This window comes from Cucumis sativus, chromosome 6 (assembly GCF_000004075.3).
Source record: "Cucumis sativus cultivar 9930 chromosome 6, Cucumber_9930_V3, whole genome shotgun sequence".
Classification (NCBI taxonomy): Eukaryota; Viridiplantae; Streptophyta; class Magnoliopsida; order Cucurbitales; family Cucurbitaceae; genus Cucumis; species Cucumis sativus.
The window spans coordinates 127,029-138,898 of record NC_026660.2 but is presented as its reverse complement, the minus strand read 5'-3'; the positions used below and the strand labels follow the sequence as shown (position 1 = coordinate 138,898).

The 11,870-nt window shown below is 35.6% G+C and overlaps 3 protein-coding genes and 1 long non-coding RNA gene across 4 annotated transcripts; 2 read left to right on the top strand and 2 right to left on the bottom strand.

Annotated features, from left to right (window-relative positions):
- Nucleotides 1-1,392: 1,392 nt before the first annotated feature.
- LOC116404644 lies at nucleotides 1,393-6,162 on the bottom strand. The gene is made up of 2 exons (XR_004217614.1): nucleotides 5,919-6,162; nucleotides 1,393-1,738 (listed from the first exon to the last, which is right to left on the bottom strand). It is a non-coding gene; the product is annotated as an uncharacterized LOC116404644 (long non-coding RNA).
- LOC101204202 (probable receptor-like protein kinase At5g18500) lies at nucleotides 2,003-5,460 on the top strand. Its single transcript, XM_004138547.3, has 7 exons — nucleotides 2,003-3,272; nucleotides 3,436-3,540; nucleotides 3,616-3,738; nucleotides 3,831-4,001; nucleotides 4,104-4,233; nucleotides 4,605-4,817; nucleotides 4,899-5,460. Exons 1-7 carry the CDS (start codon nucleotides 2,653-2,655, stop codon nucleotides 4,980-4,982), a joined length of 1,446 nt encoding a protein of 481 aa, XP_004138595.1. The 5' UTR covers nucleotides 2,003-2,652; the 3' UTR covers nucleotides 4,983-5,460.
- Nucleotides 6,163-6,933: 771 nt separating the features above from the next.
- On the top strand, nucleotides 6,934-9,428 carry LOC101204445 (pentatricopeptide repeat-containing protein At3g06430, chloroplastic). The gene is made up of 2 exons (XM_004138548.3): nucleotides 6,934-7,367; nucleotides 7,751-9,428. The coding sequence occupies exons 1-2, from the start codon at nucleotides 6,957-6,959 to the stop codon at nucleotides 8,858-8,860; spliced, it is 1,521 nt and encodes a 506-aa protein (XP_004138596.2). The 5' UTR covers nucleotides 6,934-6,956; the 3' UTR covers nucleotides 8,861-9,428.
- Nucleotides 9,398-11,580, bottom strand: LOC101206506. The gene is made up of 6 exons (XM_004138473.3): nucleotides 11,437-11,580; nucleotides 10,770-10,899; nucleotides 10,505-10,674; nucleotides 10,139-10,433; nucleotides 9,870-10,036; nucleotides 9,398-9,774 (listed from the first exon to the last, which is right to left on the bottom strand). The coding sequence occupies exons 1-6, from the start codon at nucleotides 11,465-11,467 to the stop codon at nucleotides 9,617-9,619; spliced, it is 951 nt and encodes a 316-aa protein (XP_004138521.1). The 5' UTR covers nucleotides 11,468-11,580; the 3' UTR covers nucleotides 9,398-9,616.
- Between the last annotated feature and the right edge of the window lie 290 nt (nucleotides 11,581-11,870).

The window sequence follows — 11,870 nt, the reverse complement described above, 5'->3', positions numbered from 1 at the left end:
CGTTTTTTGTTTTTGGAATTTTTCTAAGAATACAATCTTTGTAATTGTACTTAAGAAATATAGAAATCAAATCATAGCAAGAAATGATAAAATTAAATTAAATATCGAAAACCAAAAATGAAATTTAACAACTCCTTAACAGCTTGGTTGTCCTCTTCATAAATGGCAAAGAAATCAAAGCCTTGAATTTAAGTAAAACCTTAATCGCCATTAGATTAGATTGGCTGTGTTTGTTGATGAATAGTAAAATCCAAATAGTCGTAGGCTACCGACAAGGCGAAGACGCAGCTCAATGATGAGGCAAAAAAGAATACCACAAAATCTCCCTATTATCCTTCTAGTTCTGGCTCTGGCTAACATAACTATCATCAAAGATTCTTCCCAACTACCAAATAAGCTAACTCAATGTTAATTGGTATGATTTATGTTCCGAAGTTCCATATTTGCACAATTGATTTGTGTCAGCTACGACCAAAGTAAGCTTAAATCAATAGATATTAGCATAACTGTCCTTCCTAAAAGTTGAAGGTTCCATATCTCATCTACACAATTGTTGTACTAAAAATATTATGAACAACTATTGACTGGATATGCAACCTACCACACTAATATTTCTGTTTTTTCTTTCAAGTATTATAATATTTTGACCTTTTGGTCGAGATTGTATGTTTCTTGTAGCTACGCTCATGTTTGTGATGAGTGTGTTTATAAATATTATTTTAATTCATGTTTTCAAGTCAGCTTAAATAGACCCATTTTCAAAATTGCTCTACAGGGAGTTGGAATTATAGGATATAGGATTTTCTCTATTTTGACCAATCCAAACAACAACAGAGAAAAACCTTTAGTTCTTAAACCTTTAAAAAAGTATCCATTTTTTTGTCCTATCTTTTTTAAGAACATGTGAGATGAAAGATCTAAGCTCAAACTAAGAGATTGATAGTGTACATTTTCATATTAGTTGATTTATGTTTATGTTGACATTTTGTTTTTAACGATTAATGAAATAAATTTAATATGAACATGATTTCAAGCCATACAATTTAGAGATGTACGTTTAACAAGTAAATACTAAATATGCAAATGACCAAAACGGTACTACATTAAAAGCTTAAGGACCAAAATAACTTTAATAAAAAAAAACTTCAAATTAGGGGAATAGTTCAGAAAATTTCTATTTTAAAGGTTGAAATGGTATTTAAACATTGCATTAATGATTGAATGCCCCCCACACTAATTAATTTGATTAAGGAAGCCAAGCAGCAGGCATAAATCCCCCCTAATCCTAACAGAAGTAGACCAAAAGTAGGAGAGACTTACTTTGTCCAAACAAAGTAGAGTAAAATATGAAATGATTTTTAAATATAGTAAAATGAACAAAAAAAAATACAGTAAAATGAAAAAAATATAGTAAAATGTCACTGTTTATGTATCATAGATCAAAGTAGACTATAATCTATATTTATCGGTTATATAGATCGTAATATTTTTCTATATTTGTAAAACAAGTTCCAACATTTGAGATTTAAAATAAGTGCTTTTTTCTTTTTCCTATTGTTATGTAGTCTCCTTCAATTTCTACAAGGCATTGTGGAAGAATAGGGCAAGTGAATGGGCATTTTCACGCTGCTGCCCCGTCTTTTCAGCATCCAACCACCCCTTTTCTTTCACTAATGATCTTAGTTTTTCTTCATCTTCAAACTCTCCATAAATACCCATCCTTTTCTTCCTTCGCTTTCTAAATAATAAGGTTGATTAATCGCTATTACTCAATTTTGAAATCGAGAGCTAACATATAATAATTTTTTTAAAAAGAAAACACCAGATATTGTCTTGTGTCAGAAATACTCTTATTTTTTCAAAAGTTTCAATACTTCTAAATTGGTTGGAATATTGAAAAAGAACTATGACCTTTCGAGGAATATGGGTATTTTTTAAACAATCGATGAAATTTTAATGGTATTTTTTTTATAAATTAGCAAAAATCTTACACCAACTTATCCAATATTATGATCTAAAATACAAATCTACCGAGTGCTAGCTACATAAAGTTTTGTAGTGAATGTGTGATAGATATTTAACCACCAGAATGAAAAGAAAACAAATTCTAACATAAAACAGGACTTTAAACCAAACAAATTCTAATTTGTTCTGCTGCCATTGTCTGCCATCTTCCGAACTGATAGATTTTCTCTATTAAAAAAAATCTAATAGAGAGAGAGAGAGAGAGAGAAAGAGAGAGAAACAAATTTGAAGATACAGCAAAGAAAGGAAGGTGGGAAGATGTTGTGTTTGATTCTCTGAATGTAATGTAAAAACCAAGGCAAAGACATACCCCATTTCCCTCTCTCTTCCTTCATTCCTTCTTGATTACCTACTACTGAAAACTCCATTTCATCCCACCACCACCATTTCATTTTCTTCTTTTCCTTTTCTCTTAACTCGTTTAATCTAAGAACAATGCCTAGAATCCCATCAACATTTCTCAACCTTCTTCATTGGGAGTTTTGTATTTGACTGCACTAAATGTCTGTTAATCGAAGGAGAGGAGCTCTGTTGTTTTCATTTTTCGACTCAGCAGATAACTGAGTCTGCAACATTGACCGTGAGCGTTCAGTTTTTGTTTTCCTTGTATGTTAGAGGAAAAACGAAATGGCACCTGATCTAAACACAACACTTTCCAAGAAGACGTTTGTTTTTGGTATGAAGGTATGGGTGTTTACTGGAATCTTGGTGGGGGTGTTTATTGTAATAGTCCTTGTGGTTCTATCAATATGTGTGGTTACTTCACGAAGAAAATCTAGAAGGGTAAGTGGGATGCTTCCTCTCAGCCGTATTTCCATAGCATCAAAGGAAATCAAGGAGATTGGAGTGGATCATGTTTCAGCAATCCAGCACGGCCCTGTCCCCCACGATGGATTCGACACGGAATCGGAAAAAGTTCTTTTGTATTCAAACAAGGCATATAATTACAGCATATCAAGCTCAGTTGATAACACAGAGATATATGCTATTGGCTCTGGAGAAGGAAGCAAGGAAGCAAGTGTTTTGCATAGGCCTTCAGATTCAATACCACCGGATCCTTCGCCACTCGCCGGTCTGCCAGAATTCTCACAACTGGGATGGGGTCACTGGTTCACCTTAAGAGACCTGGAACTTGCAACAATGCAGTTTTCAAATGATAATATAATTGGGGAGGGAGGATATGGAGTTGTTTACCGAGGTCATCTGATCAATGGGACACCTGTGGCTGTCAAAAAACTTTTAAATGTGTAAGTTTGTTCTGTTGACAAATATTGTATTTTCTCAGTGGGTTATTGATTGGCTGTAACCTTTTTTTTTTCTTTATTTATTTTTGGTAAGAAACTGAGCTTTTATACGAAGATTGGCTGTAAGTATAAGCTGTAAATGTAATGATGGATTTAACTTGTGTAGAGGACAAGCGGAAAGGGAATTCAAGGTGGAAGTAGAAGCGTTTGGGCATGTGCGACACAAAAACTTAGTTCGGCTGCTGGGATACTGCATTGAAGGAACACATAGGTATTGCTACTGCAATTGATTGTTCCTTTGCTATCTAGCTTTGATTGTTGTATACTAAACAGTAAATATTTTCAGGATGCTAGTATATGAGTACGTAGATAATGGAAATCTAGAGCAGTGGCTTCACGGAGCCCTATGTCATCATGGATATCTCACTTGGGAAGCAAGAATCAGAATTCTCCTTGGTACTGCTAAGGCGTGAGTATACATATGTATATAACCTTCCTTTGATCATTTGCTCGTCTCTTTCTCCACCGCACTCAAGATTCCAATGTTTAATGGTTTTTCAGATTGGCATATTTGCATGAGGCAATCGAGCCAAAAATCGTGCATCGAGATATCAAGGCGAGCAACATATTGATTGATGATGAGTTTAATGCAAAGCTATCAGACTTTGGGCTAGCTAAATTACTCGGTTCTGGGAAGAGTCACATTACCACCAGAGTTATGGGTACGTTTGGGTGAGTAAACAAACATTCACTCTTAATTCACAGCTGCAGTCCTGCTGCTGCTTCCATAATTTATTTGGGGGATAAAATATTTTGTTTTCTTTCTCATCGTAGATATGTGGCACCAGAATATGCCAAATCTGGACTTCTAAATGAGAAGAGTGATGTTTATAGTTTTGGAGTGGTCCTTTTAGAAGCAATTACTGGAAGAGACCCCGTCGATTATAGTCGCCCAGCACATGAGGTATTTACTGACAATACAGAAGGTTTAGTTCTACATGTTTGGATCATGTGCATTAGTTTGCAAATTGTTAAATGAAATAATAGTAAATTATCTTCAGCCATAAGTTTTTGGGTCAATTGGTGATTTAAAATTGTATAAGAGTAGGTTGGTTTACGAGATTACGTATGTTCAAACCCTACAATGTTAATTTTTCAATTAATATTAATTTTCACTTATTGAGCATTCTATATATTTCAAGTCTACAGATTAGAGAAATGTGTGTTATATGATATAGCATTAAATTTGTCTTCACCCTTAAGCTTAAGGCTTAAGATTTTGAGTTAATAAGTGATTTATGATAACAAACACCGGGCTTCCAAATTTGTTTGCAGGTAAATTTGGTGGATTGGCTAAAGATGATGGTGGGAAGCAAACGGTCAGAAGAGGTGGTAGATCCAAATATAGAAAGAAAACCATCAATTAGTGAACTGAAGCGAGTTCTCTTGACTGCTTTGAGGTGTGTGGATCCAGATGCTGATAAGAGGCCTAAGATGAGCCAAGTTTCTCGCATGCTTGAGTCTGAAGAATATCCAATTCGTCGACAGGTTGGTTTTCATTCTCAAAACATTTATCCTTTAGTAGCATTAGTTAACCTCAACTCATTCATATTTCATCATAACTTACAGGACCGAAGACCCAGAAAGGGCCATGCTACTGCGACCAAAAAGGAACCTGAGAAACAGGAGAGAGGACCAAGACGACACAGATAAGATACAGAGAATGAGACTTTCAAATGCGAAAGAATGAATAGATGCATAAAATAGCAGCATGTAAGTTTCAAACTTCCAAATTCTCTGTGGAGGTTGGTCACTCCAGTAGAGCAAGCAAGGAAGAGAAATGATTTGGTGGTGTTCCCAATCCCAATCATTGTTTTAGTGTACAGTTCCATCTTTCCATCGCTGGCTTTGAAACAGGTCCAAAGTTTTTGTAACTTTTTTTCTCTCTTGGGGTGGCATTATCTGCTCACTTTACCATTCAGGTATTGAATGGTCAATGTTCATGAGGACCAATACTAGAAAAGTTTCCAGATGTAGTATATTCTAAGTTAGACCACATTTCTAGTCTTTATACTTGGACTCTTCAATGTTTTCTTTAATACACTTCTTTTTTGTAATACAATGACCTGGGCTTTGAGTTCTTGAAATATAATGATAAATTTCAATGATTTAGTCTTTTGTAATGACTAAATCCCGATGTTAGAACTTAGAAGATGCATGAATTTCAAATGCTCAGTATCAAGAACACTTAATCCAATGTAATAAGATTTAAAAACACATTTATCCCTCTAAACCATTCTTTGTTTTTTTGTTGTAATGTTCAGAACTAGATACGAATAGACACAAAATAATAGAATGACAAAAGCGAAAAAATAAATTGATGTAACATATAAAATCAGTATTACTTTAACCGCATTCTCTCTAACCTGCCAACCTTGAAAAAGTTATGATAGATTAACATCAAGAGCGGAACAACTGTTTCTTGTCCACGATCCCTACCTATCGATTCACTTACGAGAAACAAAATAACAGAACAGAAAAGAACAACACAAATAACTACGATCTTGCAAGCATAGATTTAACCTAAAAGAGCAGCGCAGCAGAAAAACAGAGTCGGAATAAAAATTTGTAGGGAAGAGATTAAGTTACTGGCTGTGTGCGATGAGGACGATGGTACTCGGTGATGCTGAGGAACATTCAAAATATCAGGAATGGAGAGATTCAAAGGAGAGCTTGGACTTCCGCCATTGTTGTTGTTGGGAAGATTCGCCTTAGGAAGCAGATGGGGACATGGATCGTCTCATTTCACTGTGCCATAGGCGCCAGCGGGAAATCTACGAGTTTCCCAAGCTCAAAAGAGGAAAGACGACTCAATAAAAGAGAAAGGGTCAAATTAAATGGAATAATATTCCCCAAATTTTATATCTCTTCATTTTTAAATTCAACAAATATCTATTTTTACTTTTGTTCTTTACCGCTAAATTATCAAAAATAGCACAATTAATAGAATATTTAAGAAAATGATATTAGTTAAAAAACAATTCATCACATATATTTTTTTTATATATTATTAAGAAAATCATATTAGATAAAAACAATTCATCGTATATATATTTTTTATATTACGAATATGACACGTGTTAATATTAGAGGTTATCATACAACCAAAGTTATCTGTTTTTAAATTTGTTATTTTTACAATTTAAAATTTTTTTTACTCTCTTTAAATAATTATAACATTTAACAAAAATTTTAAATTTTATTAATAAAATATGTTTTTATTAAAGACTATCACTTATAAAATTAAAAGTTGATAAATATTTTAATTTATTTTAGATAGTTAAATTTAATAACTACTTCAATTTATATCTCTAAAATATTTTGTTTGGGTTTAGGTGGACGGACTCGTGAAAATTTGAAGGTTTAAATTAATAAGTTTATTAAAATTTAGGGTTTAAATTAACGAATCAATTTTGGGTTAAAATTTATATAATTATTACGTTAAAGTTTAGTTTGAGACGAACTTTAGGAATAATCAAATAGAGCATTAAGTTTGAAATTTTGAATGAAAATTATGTTTTAGTCCCTTTACTTTATTATTTTAGAATTTAGTACCCCTTGCGGAACGAAATTTTGGGAGAAAAATCCCTTTGTCGATATTAAATAGCTCATCCATTTCATCTCTCGATGCTCTACCATCAGCCTTGCAGCTTAACTATGGCTTCTTTCTCCTTCTCCTCCTCGCTCCTTCCTTCTTCAGTCTCTTTCGATCATGTCTCCACTTTCCTTTTCCCCATCTTTGTTTCTTCTTCTTGTTCTTCTTCTTCACATCCCAACTCTCGCATTGTTCGCTGTGCATTTGCGGCTCCCACTAGAAAATCCCCTGTTCCATCTACTTCCTCCTCACCTGCTAAGAAGAGGCACTGGAAGCAAGGGGAATTTCCAGGAACTACAGAGACATCCACCCGCAGGAGGGCCCCTCTCAAGAGAGTCAAAAAGAAACTAGACCGGAAGAATAATGCTAAGGCTTGGGCCAACACCGTCACTGAAGCCTTGTCTGACCATATCACGAACAAACGGTGGCTTCAAGCTCTTGAGGTCGGTTTCTTTTTCTTTAATTTCATTTCTCGTTTTGGGTTGTTTTATGTTTGTTCTGGACTCCCAACTTTTTGTGACTTGTTCTTGGATTATGCTCAATGATTTAATTTATTTGAGACAAAATCAATCTTGGGTTTGTGTACTTTTGCAATGTGCGCTGGAATTAGCATTTTTTTTCCGTTTATGGACAAAGAGAAAAAAATGCATATTTGGGGATTTCAGTGAGATTCGTTACATGCTCTTTAAAGTTGAATTTGAAACATGAACATTCATCTTTATGTGCGTTAATTTGAAGGAACGAATTGATGATTTCAAGAGTGTATGAATTTTTTGTGCTGTTGTTTTTACCTATAACAATTGTGGCTGCTTTATTCAACCTTCAGGTGTTTGAAATGCTCCGCGAACAACCATTTTATGAACCAAAAGAAGGAACTTACATGAAGCTGCTTGTTCTACTTGGAAGGTCTGGCCAACCACACCGTGCACGTCTGCTTTTTGATACAATGGTTCAAGAAAGATGTGAACCTACCCCTGAACTTTACACTGCTTTGCTTGCTGCATATTGTCGGAACAATCTCATTGATGATGCATTTTCCACTCTCAATCTCATGAAGACCCTCCCTCGCTGCCAACCTGATGTCTACACTTATAGTATCTTGATCAAGGCTTGTGTCGATGATTCTCGCTTTGAAATAGTTGAATCATTGTATGAGGAAATGGCCGAACGACTGATAACTCCAAATACAGTGACCCAGAACATAGTATTAAGTGGATATGGCAAGATAGGGAAGTATGACCAAATGGAGAAAGTTTTAATAGGAATGCTTGAGAGCACAACTTGTAGACCAGATGTGTGGACAATGAATATAATTCTAAGTGTGTTTGGTAATAAGGGACATATTGAAATGATGGAAAGATGGTATGAGAAGTTTCGTAACTTTGGTATTGAGCCAGAAACACGTACATTTAATATTTTGATTGGTGCTTATGGGAAGAAGAGGATGTACGATAAAATGTCTTCTGTGATGGAGTATATGCGCAAACTGCAGTTTCCTTGGACGACATCAACATACAACAACGTGATTGAAGCTTTCGCGGATGTGGGAGATGCAAAGAACATGGAGTACACATTTGAGCAGATGCGTGCTGAGGGCATGAGAGCAGACACCAAGACATTCTGTTGCCTTATAAATGGATATGCTAATGCAGGTCTTTTCCATAAGGTAATTGGTTCAGTTAAGTTGGCAGGAAAACTCGAGATTCCAGAGAATACCTCATTTTATAATGCAGTTATATCTGCATGTGCTAAGGCTGAGGATTTGATGGAAATGGACAGAGTATTTAAGCGAATGAAAGATAAACATTGTCAGCCAGATAACAAAACATATTCTATTATGATGGAAGCATATGGAAAAGAAGGCATGAATGATAGAGTTCATTACTTGGAGCTGGAAAAGAAACAGGTGATTGATAATGCTTCTAACAATGAGTGATTGCGTGCAACGAAGTCGAATGCAAAATTGGTGCATGTTTGGGAGCTTGGACCCTACACTGTGCCTGATCCACCGAGGGCTCTATCCTCTATCCCCCAGTCTGTTAAATCGCTACAATGGATACATCTCAGGAGATCAAATCCACCTTTCATATCGCATCCTCTGTGCCGAGTTTTTCACCGTAGTGTTTTGATGATCCTTCAGGCAAATATTATTTCTGTGGGAAGTTTGTGGTTAACTGGATTTTATGTATAGAGCTTTTGGTGACAATGATGCTAATCAGTATTAGTGTCTCCCAATTCTAGTTATTTTAGTTTTAGGTGAACTTGCTTTTTGTTCTGGACAAATTGGCATGGAGTGAGAAAGCATAGGGGACTCGCAAGTTTGCACTCGGTGGCCACCTGTCATTCTATGGCCATGCAAGCTATTTGCTTACAAGGGCACAATATTCTAGCGAGCAATGATTGACATTGGCTCCTTGTGGCTTTCGCCCCAAAAAATTTAAACAATATCACAGTTGTTCAAGACATCTTGAGATGATGAAATGTTAATGAGTTTCCGATTATAACCAAATCATATCAATTTCAATGGTATATTGTATGTATACAATTGTTTCATAAAATTCTGTTGGCCTCCATGATAAATCTGTCTACTTAAAGTCAAGATCGTGACCGGTAATTTGTTTACACGTAAAGTACAAGGGCTGAGAATAATATGATGTTAGTTATAGTTTTGCAACAGAGCACAGGAGGGTGTTCAAGAGAATGCATTGGCCACTCCAATGATGCTGACCTCTGCTTCAACAATGAAAGCGTCCTTCACCAGAAAACCGATGTTAGGTTGTTTGAAATTGTCTAAGAGAATGAATCTTGGGCCCCCAACTTCTGGGTTTGACGCACTAAACCAATATGAAACTGCCAATAACAAAACAAAAAAAATCCTTGCCATTGTGTTAAAACTGAATAGTTTGTATCTGACCATGTGAGTCATTGTGATTATGTATTTTTACCTTTTCCAGAATGATGCTTTGAGTAAATCTGATCTTGCAGGCGCAACGTTACCTCTGCATATATTTTGGTTGCAGGATGCAGCGCAGCAGGATCTGCCAGTTCCAGATATGGGGAAAGATGGCTGCCTTCACCACTGCCATGGCCCTTTGGATACACTCGAATTTTCCTGCAACATCACAATTAATACGTGTGTTTACCCATCATCAAATTAATCCAGCTTCAAACCCGGTCAGTTAATTATCAGAATGTGTGAAAAGTAGATGGATACCATTTTTTATCCCCTGCGTTGAAAATTTTGGACTCATAGCTCTCAGCATCTAACTTGGAGAAGTTGTCAATTTTCCAAACATGCTTGTAAGTAACGGGACTCTTTATCATTGATAAACATTCCCCCTTGCCTCCTTTGAAATTTTCCTTGCAGACAAAAACCTCAGCTCCAAACACACAGACATCATCTACCAGATACCCGTTGGAGGACTCCTTGAATTCTTTTAGGCTAATGTATTTATCGAAACCCCATTGTTTCTTCATTCCTCGAAACCGCCTCGGCTTCCACTTGCCATCTGCATTTTACAGATATTGTTATATTGCATACATGCAACGGCTTATTTCTTGAAGGGAAGGGAAGATATACCTTCAACTGTGAGGTAGTTATCCTTGTTCTGATCGAGCAAAAAGAGTCGGTAAACAACGAACACTTCCCAACTCGGTTGGAGGGAATCAGTCCCCGCAATCTCTAAATAGAGAGAGATGTGGTCATTCCCATTCTTGCTTTTGTCACCATGTGGATGGAGTACCAATTTCCTGCAAGAACATTCCATGTTTATATGACAATGTAGTGCAAGCTCAAGCCTCAAAATTTATGAAGAAGATGAAGAGTCTGAAGGAATATCATTTACCATTTGTAGCCACCTGCCTCGAACTCCCCGGATTCAAACTGATCCACCGAGTTCTTTGTTAACAATGAAAAGGACTCTATCTTGACTGTGTAATGAGCAGGCGGGACATCGGAAACATATCTTGAGATCTCTGCATATTATTTCATATTTCATATTGTTATGAACTCTGATAAGTGCATTCGTTTTTAACATAGAATTTGTTGAAATTACTGTGTGCAATAGTGCTTCCATTCCCTATTTTTCCATGTTGAAATTGAATTAGTCTCACGTTGTGCTGTGTAAAGACAATCCTTTCCCATTCAGTAGAGAACAGGGAACACCTTATAGTGTATATAAATTCTTGGTAAATTACAACAACAAAAAGAAAATTGTCCTTTACTTCAAAAACACTTCTCTACACTTTGCCATTGCCATTCACAAACGTTCAAAACTACTCTTAGACCGTAAAACTCTTAGAATGTGTTAAAACTGAATTAGAATGGTATCGATTGCCCTAGGATATCGTCCTATCATTCTAGTTTTCAATTTTCATTCAACATTCTTACAAATTTCTACTTCAACGATACTTTTAAAATATTAAATAAAAGATCAAGCATGACATTAAAATTTTCGATGCTTTCAAAATAAACGGTTAAAATGGTGTGAGAAAGGGTGGAGAGAGCGATACCGTCTATATCGTCACCAATGAGATTGGCCATTACAAGGAAAAAAACCCTATACAACACAAGGAATTATAGTTGATTAGATTATGAGGCTGCATGAGTCATCCCAAACTATCATCTTTATGTAGTTTATGAGAAAAAGGTATTACTTTACGGCGTTATGTAGGAAATATTATATGCCTGCAGTAATCAACACAACATGGTAAGGGATTATACCTATTCAATAAACAGAGTTCAAGTAATAAGAATCCTGTAGACCACCCAAGTTTTATCTTCCTCACCCAAAAGTTTTATGATTTTTTGCTGTTTTCTTTTTTCATATCCAGAAGACCTTTTCCTTTCATCTTTTAACCCTTAAGAATTGTTAAACAATGGAAGGCTCATGAAACTATAGAATACCATACTTCTTTTGTTTACATTAAAAATTTATTAAAACAAA

Coding starts and splice junctions, on each gene's coding strand:
- LOC101204202 (XM_004138547.3), top strand. CDS start 2,653: ATGGCACCTGATCTAAACACAACACTTTCCAAGAAGACGTTTGTTTTT. Junction 4,234..4,604: donor ATAGTCGCCCAGCACATGAG/GTATTTACTGAC, acceptor ATTTGTTTGCAG/GTAAATTTGGTGGATTGGCT. Junction 4,818..4,898: donor AATATCCAATTCGTCGACAG/GTTGGTTTTCAT, acceptor CATAACTTACAG/GACCGAAGACCCAGAAAGGG.
- LOC101204445 (XM_004138548.3), top strand. CDS start 6,957: ATGCTCTACCATCAGCCTTGCAGCTTAACTATGGCTTCTTTCTCCTTC. Junction 7,368..7,750: donor GGTGGCTTCAAGCTCTTGAG/GTCGGTTTCTTT, acceptor TTCAACCTTCAG/GTGTTTGAAATGCTCCGCGA.
- LOC101206506 (XM_004138473.3), bottom strand. CDS start 11,467: ATGGCCAATCTCATTGGTGACGATATAGACG. Junction 10,900..11,436: donor CATTGGTGACGATATAGACG/GTATCGCTCTCT, acceptor AATAATATGCAG/AGATCTCAAGATATGTTTCC. Junction 10,434..10,504: donor TAACTACCTCACAGTTGAAG/GTATATCTTCCC, acceptor TGTAAAATGCAG/ATGGCAAGTGGAAGCCGAGG.